General features: G+C 41.1%; 1 protein-coding gene across 5 annotated transcripts in view; it reads right to left on the reverse strand.

The window, feature by feature from the left end:
• The window catches only part of sirt1 (sirtuin 1), a 40,220-nt gene that overhangs the window by 15,442 nt on the left and 10,827 nt on the right, over window positions 1–13,951 (reverse strand). For 3 of the 5 annotated variants that reach the window (XM_063071532.1, XM_063071534.1, XM_063071531.1), the window contains 6 exons: window positions 10,644–10,787; window positions 9,719–9,960; window positions 8,536–8,688; window positions 2,826–2,973; window positions 2,015–2,094; window positions 1,351–1,537 (listed from right to left, as the gene is read on the reverse strand). In XM_063071532.1, coding sequence (XP_062927602.1) covers window positions 1,351–1,537; window positions 2,015–2,094; window positions 2,826–2,973; window positions 8,536–8,688; window positions 9,719–9,960; window positions 10,644–10,787 — 954 coding nt within the window. Of the gene's footprint in view, window positions 1–1,350; window positions 1,538–2,014; window positions 2,095–2,825; window positions 2,974–8,535; window positions 8,689–9,718; window positions 9,961–10,643; window positions 10,788–12,273; window positions 12,295–13,951 lie in introns of those variants that run through there. The other 2 variants (XM_063071535.1, XM_063071533.1) reach the window with 2 other exon arrangements.

A 13,951-nucleotide genomic window follows, 5' to 3' on the forward strand; every position in this document is an offset into this window, starting at 1 on the left:
GGGTTACAGAGGAAGTTGTATTCAGTTGCTAACCAATTGGGATAGATGTTATTCTTTCTTGTGTGTCTGTAACCTATTGTATGCGCAAGGTTTTTGGACAGAAGGCGCGATGAAGAGAGAGAGAGTGGACGCGATGCTGTGAGCTGGCCAACGGGGCGGACCCCGAGCCGGAGTCCGAGGTCCAGGGTCTTTGGCAAGGAGAGGAGACGAAGACAGACTTGTGTGGAGCGTCTGGTCGACCACCGTGGTTGGTCCCAGGTGGCGGGTCGAGGTGGTCCGAGGGGAGCGAATGGTGGAAAGCCGACCCCGTTACTAGAGCTCCAACTGTTGTGCATGAAGAGGTTGAACTTCGATAAGTTTGGCACCTTCTACTTTTCTTTTATATTTTATCTCTATTAATTACATAGTTCAGTAATATCTATAAATTGTAATCATTTAACTGTATATGGTGTATTGTCTGTTATTTGTCGGGATGGGGTACATCACACAGCATCCACACAAACTTAATTATCCAGTTTGGCGGAGCCGAAGGCTGCTTCCCCTAGACGAAAGCAAGTTGAGCGAGCCTGAAGCTTACCGGGGGCTACATTTGGGGGCTCATCCGGGATTTGAACCGGGACCTCTCGCATTCACCTCACATCATCCCCCAAGGCACTGATATTTTATCCTGATATTTCCTTAACATGGTACAGAATATTGAGTCAAAAATGAACAAAATGTAATCCTTATTCCATACTATTTTAGATGTGCAGGAGTCACAGTTTGATTCATTTCACTTGGACTGATTCAGTCTGCAGGGTCAGCAAGAATGGAGCTCTTGTTCATGCACAATGCTGGCTGATAACCATATGTGGTGAAATCAGGACAAGTTTTACCTTTAGTCATAGCTGGAACTAATGCCTCACCGAGCATACGCACATTTCAAAAAAAATTCTCTCTCATAGAACAAAACCAAAACACCAATCACCATATTCCAGAAGTTGCTTTAAAATTTTGACTGAAACAAGAGTCATTAAAAGCATGTGGCATGCATCCAACATCAGACAATATACTTGACAAGTAAATATTTATCACAGTATGTGAGTCTGCACTTTCAAAGAACAAGAAATGAAATTACTGAAGACTAAATCATACATTATTGCTTTAATAATATCAATATTTGAATATATTATTAAATATTTGTTGGATTCTGTCAATCAAGATGCTGGCTCACTATAATTTTGATAGCTAGGTGGAACATTTTACATTGTTACTGTTCCTTGATACCAATATTCATTACAACATTAATATACTGCATCAAATTATTTGTGGTATATCCTATAAGATGAATTACTAGGTTAGGATTCTTACTTGGTATGAGAGCTACTGGCCGGACTTTTAACGAAGATCCAATTACAATTAGGAGGTCAACTTCATCTTTGTCATACTTCATACTCCTATGAAATTGCTCAGGTAAGTTTTCACCAAAAAACACTATATCTGGCTTCATAATGGCAAGAGGAACTTCCGGCGGGCACTTTGGACAACGGGGAACAACCTTAAAAAAGCACACTAGTTAGTTCCGTGCCACAGACTATTGTGCATACAGCTTATTTACATATTTTTCAACAATTGGTGCATGGCAATCATGCTATGCTACAGTACTGGCCATCTGAATGTAAAATTCAGGCAGCCACCACAAATAGTGTATCAGAGCAGTCCACTAATTTGGGTAAAATGCAGCTCTTTGGCCCCCATCATCCACTAGCATCCATATTTACTGAATCCCTAAAGTACAGGATTAATTGAATGCATTATCCAATGGAGACTTGCACATCTCCCAGTAGTTAATATAAGAACTACACACATTGCATGATGAAATCAGGCAGCCTACTCCAGCTCTGTGACAAGAAACAACACACATCAGTTCCCATCTTCTTCTTCTTCATCATCAGTACAGCAAAAGGAAAACAATTCCTGATTCAACAGGCAATAGACTGGTGATTTCAATTCCCTCACTTCAGAAACAAATTACCTGATTGAATACTTCTTCCCTAATTGCTTCACAATCAACCTTGTATTTGCACATCAGACAAGAAGCCATCGCAAATGAACCTAAATAAAAATTTCAGATAACAGTAAAACCATAACGTTTATTGTTCAAGAGAAAAATTACTAACAGTAATTTTAAAAGGAATAGAAAGGAAGTCCAAAGCTTTAAATAAATCTGATAGTATCCCAGAAAGGTTGGCCAGTATCCATTTTTTCTAGAATGTACATCAGCTTCCCAGAAATATACAAAATTCCTCCCCAAGTAAGAAAATTGTTTTAAAAAGACAAAATAAAATCCTGCCGCTGACTCTCCTTTGGCAAGCTATGAACTCTGCTGAGTTTAACTTGAGAGCACATCACGACTTATCTTGCCTTGCACTCCAAAATTACGTTTGGAATAAAAACAGAAGATGCAGGACATATTCAGCATATTATACAACATCTAAGTGCAAAGAAACCAAGCCGTGTTAGACCATTCATTAGGAAACAATGTGGATCCACAATTATCTCATCTTCCCCACTGAACCCTCCCCCCAGAGAAACAGGGGCATGCATGCCCAATTCTTATAAAATACCAGCCTTTAAACACAGTGCAATAAATGAAGCCAGGTAACCATATACCTGAACAGAAAAATCTTAGTCAGCACATGTTAAAATAAATCATATGTACTCCAACCAGTATTTTCGGTTAGATTTTGAACACCAAGACAGAAACCCATATTAAAATATGTAATAGTTTAATGAGAAGGAAAACACGTTCAGTTGTTTTAATCCAGATATTATCCACTACTAACCATGGCACTCAACAATCCTACGAATGCCAGCAACCTGCTCCAGGGTATCTATGTTCTGGGTGTAATTCCGAAGTAGTCTCTCTTGTTTATCCAGCAAGGCTATAAATTTGTGACAAAGTGATGGCTGGAATTGACCAGGATAAATCTCCTGTGAAATTAAAAACAGGTAGAATTATCATCTAATACACATTCCAGGAATATCTTGCAGAACAAGTTAATCTAGTAGGCTTCTGATTAGTCTAACTTTAAACTATGTGGAACACTAATACATTCCTCGAGGGTTATTAACCATTTTTCACAGAATATTCACACCATTGAATCTCACTGTCCTAGCTCAGTCACAGGATTGTACACACAAATCCAAAGCAAGCACTCAAGAAAAACTCCACACTGACACAATGGTGCAGCATCAGTGCTGTTCCACTGGATGTGCCACTTATGAGAAAAATGCTAAACCAAGGTTTTGACTACTGAAGAATACTTGTTCTCATATACATTTATCTTCCACCATCTAAAATCAGATTATCTGCTAGTGATGTTACTTGGAACTGTGTAAAGTAAATAACAGTGGTTTTCTTATACATCATTACCTGTGAAATCTCACAATATGGCGAAAAACACCTTATAAATTCATGTCTTAGGTCAGAGTCCACATTGGTTTGGTGGAAGATTAAGCACAGCAGCAATTATAATACATCAAGTCTTTTGGTTTTATATTATAAAATCCCAACTGCTCACACTTTCACTAATTCAGTCAAAGGAGACAGTTAGCATTTCTACATTTTCTGAGTACTTTACACAGTAACAAACTGTAAGACAGCAAACAGGCAAAGAAAAAATGGGAAGAGGCTGATGGAATGGTAACACCATGCAGTGCAGTTTACCAATCAGCTGAAGGGTTCTACCTGATAAACTGCAAGCGGAGTGATGAGTTAACTTGACCGGTGGGGACACAAGTGCCCGCCATGTGCATTTGGTGATGTCTGAGCTTAACCAGCTGATTGTTAACAAATACGTTGATGTACTGTCTCCTGTTAACTTTGAATGTGACCATTAGACTTCTTGTAGATTTTGATGGCTTTTGAAATGTCTTGTACTTGTGTTTCACTTGACCTGAAGACAGTGAAGGATAGAAAAAGTTTTGGCCTCAGCGTTGGCATTTGCTGCACGTGTTTCTTGCACTGGCAGTTTCTTGTGTAATTCCAAGTACAACAATTCCAACAAGCTGTGTCTAGCTGCTTGGAGACCTGCTCAGTGATGATGTCTGGGCAACTGGAAACTGCATTGACATGGTCTTGTCTGACCAGGTTGGAATCATATTTCAAGTTGCGGTGAACACTTGTAGGGTTACATCAGGATCTTGCTCTGGTCTGGTCAGAAGCCGTTTGCCAATGTCGGCATCGCCAGGTGCCAGAAGTCCACCAATAAAAAAATCAGACATCTGAACTGTTACCCAGCTTGAACTTTTCACATTCACGATTGATAAAACTGCCATATGCAATGAAGTCAATAGCGTCATGTTGAACGAGTTTTAGGCAATGGTAGCGAACACTGAAGAGGGATGACTGCTCTCCAAAAATGCTTGTCAGCTGTCAAACAATAGCTCACATGGGTTCTTAGGCAGAAGTCGTCTTTACTGAACTCGGCCCGAAATATACGTTTGTAATGTTTGAACTACTATTCAAATGTAACTCCTGAAGCAGCATTGACCTGGAAGTTGATAATGCATGCAACAACTGACTCGCACGAGTTTCAGTGTTTGACACTGATGTCATTGGACTCACTGATAACCTGCTGGTCAAGGTTGCAATTAACTTCAGCCTCAAATAGAGCTTGCTGCTGTGGTAAAATTATGTGCAAGCATTCTGCTGAAATTTGCCAATAAAGCACCTTGTAACCAGTTTGTTGTGTTTACTTGCCTATAAGTACTAATGAAATCTGAAGCCAAGAGACAGAACAAAGCCCGAATACAAAATAAACCTTCATTCAGTAAGACCATGTAACTACAAAAACTCAAAAACTCAACAGTACATTGCCAAGCACAACTATTTAAATGGTTTACTGAAGAACATTCAAGATATTGACAGGAACAATGACCAATCAATGAAACGCAGCCTGGGACTGGTTGTCAGGTATTCGCGGTTTCAGCTCGCTGTAACAAAACCAAAAGGAAGGAGAAAAGTACCTGTACAAGATGCCTTGTGATGGAACAAAATGGGAACTTCACAGATCAATTATGGGTATTGTGGAATCAGAAGTGATATTATTCTCATTAGACAAATGGTGAGTGGAGAATCAATCAGGGCTTTTGAAGGAAAATTGAATATAAAGTCTCACGTGAAAATATTCTACGTGGTCATGGACATACAGCAGAGGAATAGGACTGTCAAGGTTGCTTCACAAAGAAATGCCAGCCTCTCAATGGGTCAAATCATTTTATGATGCATTGAGTGACAAAACCATGATGAATCAGAAACTAGGATACAAGCTTTAATGCTTTGTGAGAAATGGGCTTTCACACCCAGGATGAAAAGCTGTGTTGTGATGGTGAGCAAAGCAATGTGGGCGGGGGAGGGGGGGGGAGTAGAGGGAAGAAGGAAGGAATAAACCTATTTCACTTTTCTCTCCCTAATCAGCAGATGCTTCACCTGAACATTACTAGCGGGTTCCCTTCCAAAACACAGAAGTGCACGTTATCGTGATGTGGAAAACTACCAGAATTCCTTTAATATGGAACTCCCTGCCCTTCACTAGAATGACCAAAGCAGTTTAAGGCAGTGGCTCATCTACATACCCTCTTGAAACATTCTTTTTTTACAATCTTTCCAATCTACTTGTTCGAAATTCATACAACAATTGTAGTAGTAAAAGTAGAAACAAAGGGCTAGATCAGCCTGTATTCTGATGCTCCTTGTGCTCATCACATGCCCTTCCTCCACAACCATTGCGCTAAATGAACTGCATTCACAGCAAAACTGAGCATTGTTAAGACATCCACTACAATAATAACCATATTGGCTGCATTGTATACCATCTTCAACACACACTGATTCACGGTGACTCAGCCATTTGGACTCAGAATTGGGTTGCCCATTGGAGATTGAGGGTAGTGGGTGATGTCTTATTCTGGCTTGAGGTCTGTGACGATCAGGGTTCAACAGGATTCCAAATGGAGAAATCTGTAGCTTATGATACATAAGAATGGCTTGGATAAAAACATGGATGGGTGAGCTAGTCAGCTTACAAATAACACCATGATTGGTGGCATCATGAATAGTGTAGAAGAATGCCAAAGGATACAGTGGGATACAAACCAGATGCAAGTATAGGTCAATAAATGGCAGATGAGAGTTTCATCCAGGCAAGTGGGAGTGCTGTACTTCAGAAGAGCAAATGCAAAAAGTACACAGTTAATGGTATGACCCTTAACAGCACTGACATAGAGTGATCCAAGTCCACACCTCCCTAAAATTGGCCACACAGGCTGAAAGAGTGGTAGAGACATATAGCATGCTTCCCTTTATTAATTGAGGCAATGAATTCAAGAGTGAGGAAGCTACGTTGCATCTTTTAAAAATTCAGCATAGGCCACATCTGGAGTATTGCATTCATTTTTGGCATGGGCTATAAAGGGAGGTCGGACAAACTAGGGTTGTTTTCTCAGGTGTAGCAGTGGCTGAGCGCAACCTGATAGAGGTTTATAAAACTGTGAGAGGTGTACATGGAGAACTTTCTCCCCAAGGTTGAAATGTCTAATATTAGAGGGCATGCATTTAAGGCAAGAGTGGGAAGCTCAAAGGAGATATACAAAGGGCAAGTTTTATTTTTAAGCAGAGTAGAACGTGCCTGAAATGCACTGTCAGGGGGTGATGGTGAAGACATAGTGGTGGTTGGCATCCGTCTGTCTTGAAGGCCAATGGGCGATGATCATCATCATCAAAAGCCTGGGCAGACGGTATGGAGATCCTAAGGTGCCCAGTTGTCACGATCCCCCTCTCGGCCTCACCAGTGTAGTCCAAAGGAAAGCTTATGAAGCACTACATTTCGCACCAGCTGAGCTGACAGAATGATGTTCAATGATGTCCAGTCGCCTTAGGGGCTCCACTCCGGATTTGCTGTCTGGGTTTACTCCCATAGTCTTCATCTCTTGAGGTTGCCCATGAGGCAGTGGGGCTATTTACCCATAGCTGGGGATCTAGTTCACAAACACCTGGATGGTGGGCTTGTGTGCTACATGTGCAGGGGCCAGACCTCCTGCCAGTACTCTGTAGTTCAGCCTGAGTCCAAAAGGAGTTCAGTTTCCATGTGTCACCAGTGAGCAGGCATTATATGAGGCTTGCTGTTGGAGAGGTTATGTGTACTGGTAGGTAGAGACTTACACATTCGGCTTTTTGCAAGACTGCCAGCCAACAGTGGAAACTGAAAGTGAGAGCGACAAACACTACCTACTACACACTAGATGCGTTGCAACAACCATTTTGGTAAAGACATATGATAGAGATATTTAAGAGGCTCTTATGTGCAGAGAATGGAGGGATATAGACCATGTACAGTCAGTATGGGATTAGTTTAATTAGGAATTACTAGCTTAATTAGTTTGGCACAACACTGGGGGCGAAGGGCCTAACTTTGCACTGTTCTATTCTATGAAGTTATCTGTTTAGGTGACACGGAAAGTAACTCCCAAAGGTCTATCGCTACGAAGGGCAAAGACAACAGTCAAGCTGGAACACCACTGAAGGTTCCCTTCCAAAATTAACACAATCCCAATCTCCTCAATCCTGGAATTCCCTTCCCTTCCCTAGGGGAACAAATGTGGTTGAAGGAAACGGGTCACCACCATCTTTTCTTGAGAAGGTGGGGTTGAGCAATGATGCCCACATTCTGAAAAATGAATAAAAGAGGAAGGATACTTCACCCAGGGGAAATAAGCAGCTAGGAAATGGAAAACCTGAAGACCCCTAGCCATGAACAGATAGATAAAGGTGTCATTTAGAATTTGGGAAGGAATGGGTGGGCAAGAATGCCATAACAGTAACAGTCAGGTGATTTTGGAAATGAAACAGCAAACACAGAGAAAGATCCCAAAAAGGGCTCAATGCGAAGTTTCATATCCTGTAACTCTCTCCAAATCATATGACAGTGAGAGCCAACAATTCCATCACTTCAAAACAGAACAAGTGGTGTGCCAGCCTCAAGACAAAGGGAGGTTTACTTCTTTTCTTTATTAACATTAGGAGAAATATTAGCGATGACAGCTAATCCAGTTGGATTGATTGAGATGAGATCGAATAGCGGATTCCATCATTCTCCATGGGAATATTGATAAGTTGTAGAGTGCAGCTGAGCATCCAAGCATGGTGGAAAACAGTATTTGAGAAAGGCTGAAGACAACAATAGCAAAAATTGAAATCAGAATGAACAGTGTGACTGAAATGATTGGAGGTGCACACAAGGTGAATGGAACAGTCAACAGCATTGATGGAAATTAAAAAGTGAGGGAGACCCCCCCCCCCCAAATACAATTACCACTCGTTCATGTTCATAAATTGTATCAGATAATATTTATATGTTTACACTGATTAAGTGTAATTAGAAAACAACTGCATTTTAAGCATTATTTACTCACTTTCAACTTTTTGCTTAGCTCTGCCTCTCACTTTAAATGATATCAAGTTTCTAGAAATTTCAGAATCATTAAGGTATTTACCTTTGCAAACTTAAAAAATGGTCTAGGGTCTTTTCTGAAGTATTCAATGTCAAACATGGCGTGAGGATCTGGAAGGTCTGGAAAGTCTACTGCCAATCTAGCATAAATCCCATCTCTTGATCTGAAGTCTGGTATTCCACATGAAACAGAAACCTAGAAAAGTGCATTAAGCCCAATTTATTGGCCAATTGCAGGTAAAAGGTAGGTTCATTTTATTTCCCCCAATAACCCAGTGTTTCTGTTATTATTCAGAATTCAGAATCAGGTTTATTATCACATGTATCATGAAATTTGTTAACTTAGCAGCAGCAGTTCAATGCAATACATATAGAAAAAATTAATATAATAATAAATAAATCAATTACAGTGTACATATACTAAATAGATAAAAAATCATGCAAAAAAACGGTAATATATATTTAAAAAGTGAGGTAGTTCACGGATTCAATGTCCATTTAGGAATCGGATGGCAGAGGGGAAGAAACTGTTCCTGAATTGTTGAGTGTGTGTCTTCTGTACCTCCTACCTGATGGTAACAGTAAGAAAAGGGCATGCCCTGGGTGCCCTCCACAGTACATCTACAGAAGTTTTTGAGTGTATTTGTTGACATACCAAATCTTTTCAAACTCCTAATGAAATATAGTCACTGTCTGGCCTCCTTTATAACTGCACCCATATGTTGGGACCAGATTAGGTCCTCAGAAGTTGAGCTTTTGTGTGTTTCTTGTTGCTTCTATCACTTAATGGGTGAATTATGAAGCAAAATTCACTGCAGTAACTGAAGCAATTTGCTTCAGTTCCTTTTTAGGAAAACAATGACATCAGTTGCTTTGTCTATTTCAGAAACGCCTCTAATTACAGTGTAGTGCTAAACCATCAGAAATTGAGTTCAGACTCCTACACTGATTTCACATTGAGACTTGGGGAACTCATACACTCATAATTTGGGTTAAATTCCAATGCAAAATCCAGAATAACGCTGAAACTATCAGATCCTTCCCAGTCATCAATACTAATAGAATGGCAAATAAAAGAACTGGCTGAATAAAAAAAAATTTTGTAACTCACAAAAATAAAACAAATCCAATCTGATTAACTAAAGGAAAATTTGATCTTTACAGTCATTGCTTATAAATGTTTACAATTTTAATAGGATTATTGAATGCTATTCTTTAACACATACCCCAGCTCCAGTGAGGACCATGATTTTCTTGCTGTCTTTCAAGATTCTCACCACGTCCTCCAAGGTGTTAATATCTTTACGCTTCTTCCTCTTCGGCGGCTCTGACAAAATGTTGAGAACAATCTGCCAGAGTGTCATGTCATCCAGATCTGGTGGTGGACTGCTCCCTCGTAATAGATCTTTCAAGATGGTCCGTGGGTCTGTACCCAGCATAAGATGTTGCTGGACAAAACTATATGGACCTGGATGAAAATGTACAAGAGGATAAGTTGCAAGGTAAAGTTCCCGAATGCAACGAGTGCTTTCCAATCAGTTCACAACAGATATCGCATTTAATAATTATCCCTTGACTCTTTTTAGAAATATAAACTTACAGATATGTTAAGATTTATCTAAGACTCTTACTGTTAAATAGCTCACACCCCCCAACCATTAACACTTAGGGGTGAACATGGCAAATAAGGATTATGAAATCAGTCTCAGGAGGAAATCAGTGATTTTACAAAGGAAGAAACTAACAATGAAGAGGTAGACAAGTAGTACCACAGTACAAGGAGTTGCGAGAAACATACTTATCAGGATGAAAAACTGGTTATTAGACAGAAGGCAAAGCATGTGAAAGTGGATCTTTTCCAAGTTGCAAGGCTTTGACTAAAGGGGAACCAACCATTCTGATAGCTTCACAGAATAAATGAGGTTTCCGTTTTTCACAGGACTGCACGTTATGTTGTGGAGGAAAATCTTATGTGTTCAATTACAAAGAAAATGAACAATGCAGTTTTAAGATATATAAACAAATTTATAAGATTATAAGGTGTACAGGAAATCAAAAAAGCAAGATTACAAGCAGTATATTTTTCTATGAAACAAATCATAAAACATTGAACATCAACAAGTAAAAATAATAATCTAATTACATATTAACCTGTACCTATCCGAGCATGAGGGGTCCAATCACTTGAGCTAGCGTGAGATGTTTTGTCGTCTTCGTCACTTTCCCAAGAACGAATCCCATTTGGAATGATTTCCTCAGGAGCAGCATTAACTGCATGTCCCACAGATAAGCCATCTGAAATTTGAAAACATAACTATTACAAAACAATTCTCTGGGTGATAACAAATAATGAGAGAAATCTATCATCACTTCTCAGCAGCCACTCAATGGCAAGAGATTAAATCTTCAACTCATGTCTCAGGATACCCAAGATGGTGCTGGTGAGACAGGGTGACACTGTGGGCAGCTAACAAAACTACTAACAAGTCCAGTAAATATACTTCTTCTGGACTACGATCATCTCTGTAATCCGCAGCCTGTAATTTCCCTTTAGGGGGTGTGCTTTTGAACGGCCTGTACGACTTGGCATTTTTGCAGTCTTCTGAAGGATTTGGTGAACTAGACTCTCAAGAATGCAGCTAAGGCCACAGAGCCATTGCTGCAGCCGACTTGAAAATGGGGCCAGATTGAAACTTCGGGCCGGATTGATGTAGTGGAGTCGGGCGCATGAGAGTGAAAAATGAACTGATGGTTAGCTGATTTAAGTGCTGAGCCAGATCAAAAAGATTAAGGCAGCAAGGCCAAGGGTAGAGGATGAACCAGTGTTCAGCTCACTACTCCATGGGGCTTTACTCGCCTGAGTACTGAACTGGCTCTGTGTCTGTGGACTCATTTTCAGTGACACTGCAGTTCATGTTCTTCGTATCATTTACTCTTTTTTAATTATTCTTTTTTTCGCACACTGGGTGTTTGACTTTGTGGTGTGGGGTTTTTGGTGAATTCTATTGTGTTCCTCTGTTTTGTGGTTGCCTGTAAGATGAATCTCAAGGTTATATATGGTATACACACTTTGATAATAAATGTACTTTGAACTAGAGTGTATCAAGAATTTCTCTCCAATTTTAAAAAATGAGGACTCCTGTTGGAACCATTCAGCCAATTCCTACTGACTCTACCACTAATAGGAATTCCCACAGGATCACACATGGCCAAGCACCACCCATTAAATCTCAGTGAAGGAAATGCTTCATTGATTTCCCTGGCAGCCAGGAACATTGGCACTACAGCAATGAGTTCTCAGTGCTGCTACAGAAACCAAGATGTCAAACCTAGATTGGTTGCCTCTCATTTACAATCACAACTGACAGGAAATATACACACAAAATGCTGCAGGAACTCAACAGGCCAAGCAGCATCTAAGGGAAGGTATAAAGAGTTGATGTTTCAGGACTAACAACAGGACAGGCTCTCTTCTTATCACTACCTTCAGGTAGGAGGTACAGGAGCCTTAGGCCCCACAGCACCATTTTCCTTTCAACCATTAGGCTCCTGAACTGGCATGGATAATTCACTCACCATGACATTGAACTGATTCCACAACCTACTGGCTCACTTTCAAGGACTCTACAATTTAAGTTTTCAGTATTATTTATTTTTTATTATTTACACGATTTGTCTTTTTCACATTGAATGAAAATGAAAGGAGAGAAAAAATAGTTCATACTTTGACAGGAAATTCTGTTTCAGTATTCAAAATATTTTTTAAAATTCTGCTATTTACCCAAGTTATACGAAAGATGAGGACTTGCATTTATTCTACAAAGATTTTCTCCAGCAATTCTTTCCACAATGTAGTCATTTCTGTAATGCAGGAATTGCAGAATCTATTTTGCTAAGTGCCAAAACTGAGCAGACAAGTTGCTTTTCAATGCTGTGGACTAAGGATAGATGTTAACTAGAATTCTGCCAGTACTATCCACACTTGGGCTTCTTACCATGGAATGTACATCTACATGTGGCTTAGCATTCAGTATGCTAAGACTTAGCCCTAGTCTCACAGAGATTTTTATATCTTAATTAAAGTGAAATGAAACTAAATAGGCTTCTAATTAATTTTAGTTCTCAGTTGCCAACTATAGCTTGGAAAATATATTTCACTTCAGCACATGCTAAATGCCCTGTTGAAAATACACAACCCGTGCTTTATACAACTTGATCCAAGTATTCAAAAGTACATTTCCCTCTAAAGCTGGCACCCTTTCCCCTCTACCTGCTGAGAAATCTCTCCGCATGCAAGGATCTGGTGTTGGCCATGAATGTCACACAGCTTGCCCAATCCTCTACTCTTTCATTGACTAGATGGGACAAATTTCAAGATGTAGTTTAATGAAAGCAATTTTTAATTCACAAATACACATCTAAAGTTACTGACCAAGTTGCTTTTTAAAATATAACCTCTTCTGTACATATGCACATACCCCCCCCCCACATCCTTAGCCACTCCAAATATCCCCACCACCAATTACCCAATCCCAAAACCACTCCCAGACACACATCTTGATCTTCAAAGCCCCCCCCAACCACCTGGCTTACCCACCACCTACTGACCTCCCACCTCCCCACTCCACCCACAGACCTTCCCAACACACGACACACAACCTCCAACCACTACCCTGCCCACCCGCACTAAACTCCACACCCCACCCTCCAGCTAAAATTGCCACATACCTCCACCGCTCCATACCACCCCACCCACCTATCGATCCTGACTGGAATCACCCTCTCCCACTTTATTTCACCCCACACTCCCACTCCACTTCTTCCTACATACCACAACACACCCACCCTTCCCACCCCTCTCCTAACCAATGCTTCCTCAACTGGTCCTCTCCTTTCTCCTGCAACTCATGACCTCCACCCTCACCTGCACCATTCCCCTCCCCCCACATCCCCCTACCTCAGCCATCACACACTCCCCAACTGCCACCATCTCCCCCACCTTAGTTTCTGACCTCCCAAAATGCTCTACATTCCCCTATTCGCTCACCTCCCCTCTCCTATTCCCACTCATCCATTCCACACCCATCCCTTCCTCCACCTTCCATTCATCCCCTCATTTCCCAATACTGCCTCTCCTCTCCACCACACTACCCTACTCCTTTCCACTATGACACATCGGAAGGAATTCCCCCATTCCACCTCCCCCCTTCCCCTACTCCACCTCCCCTCCCCCTCCCCTCCCCTCCTCCACCTCCCTTCCCCTACTCCACCTCCCCTCCCCTCTTCCACCTCCCCCTCCCTTCCCCTATTCCACCTCCCCTCCCCATTCCACCTCCCCTCCCCCACTCCACCTCCCCTCCCCTACTCCACCTCCCTTCCTTCCCTTCCCCTATTCCACCTCCCCTCCCCTACTCCACCTCCCCTACCTCCCCTTCCCCTAACTCCACCTCCCCTACCTC

This window comes from Mobula hypostoma, chromosome 19 (genome assembly GCF_963921235.1).
Source record: "Mobula hypostoma chromosome 19, sMobHyp1.1, whole genome shotgun sequence".
Classification (NCBI taxonomy): domain Eukaryota; kingdom Metazoa; phylum Chordata; class Chondrichthyes; order Myliobatiformes; family Myliobatidae; genus Mobula; species Mobula hypostoma.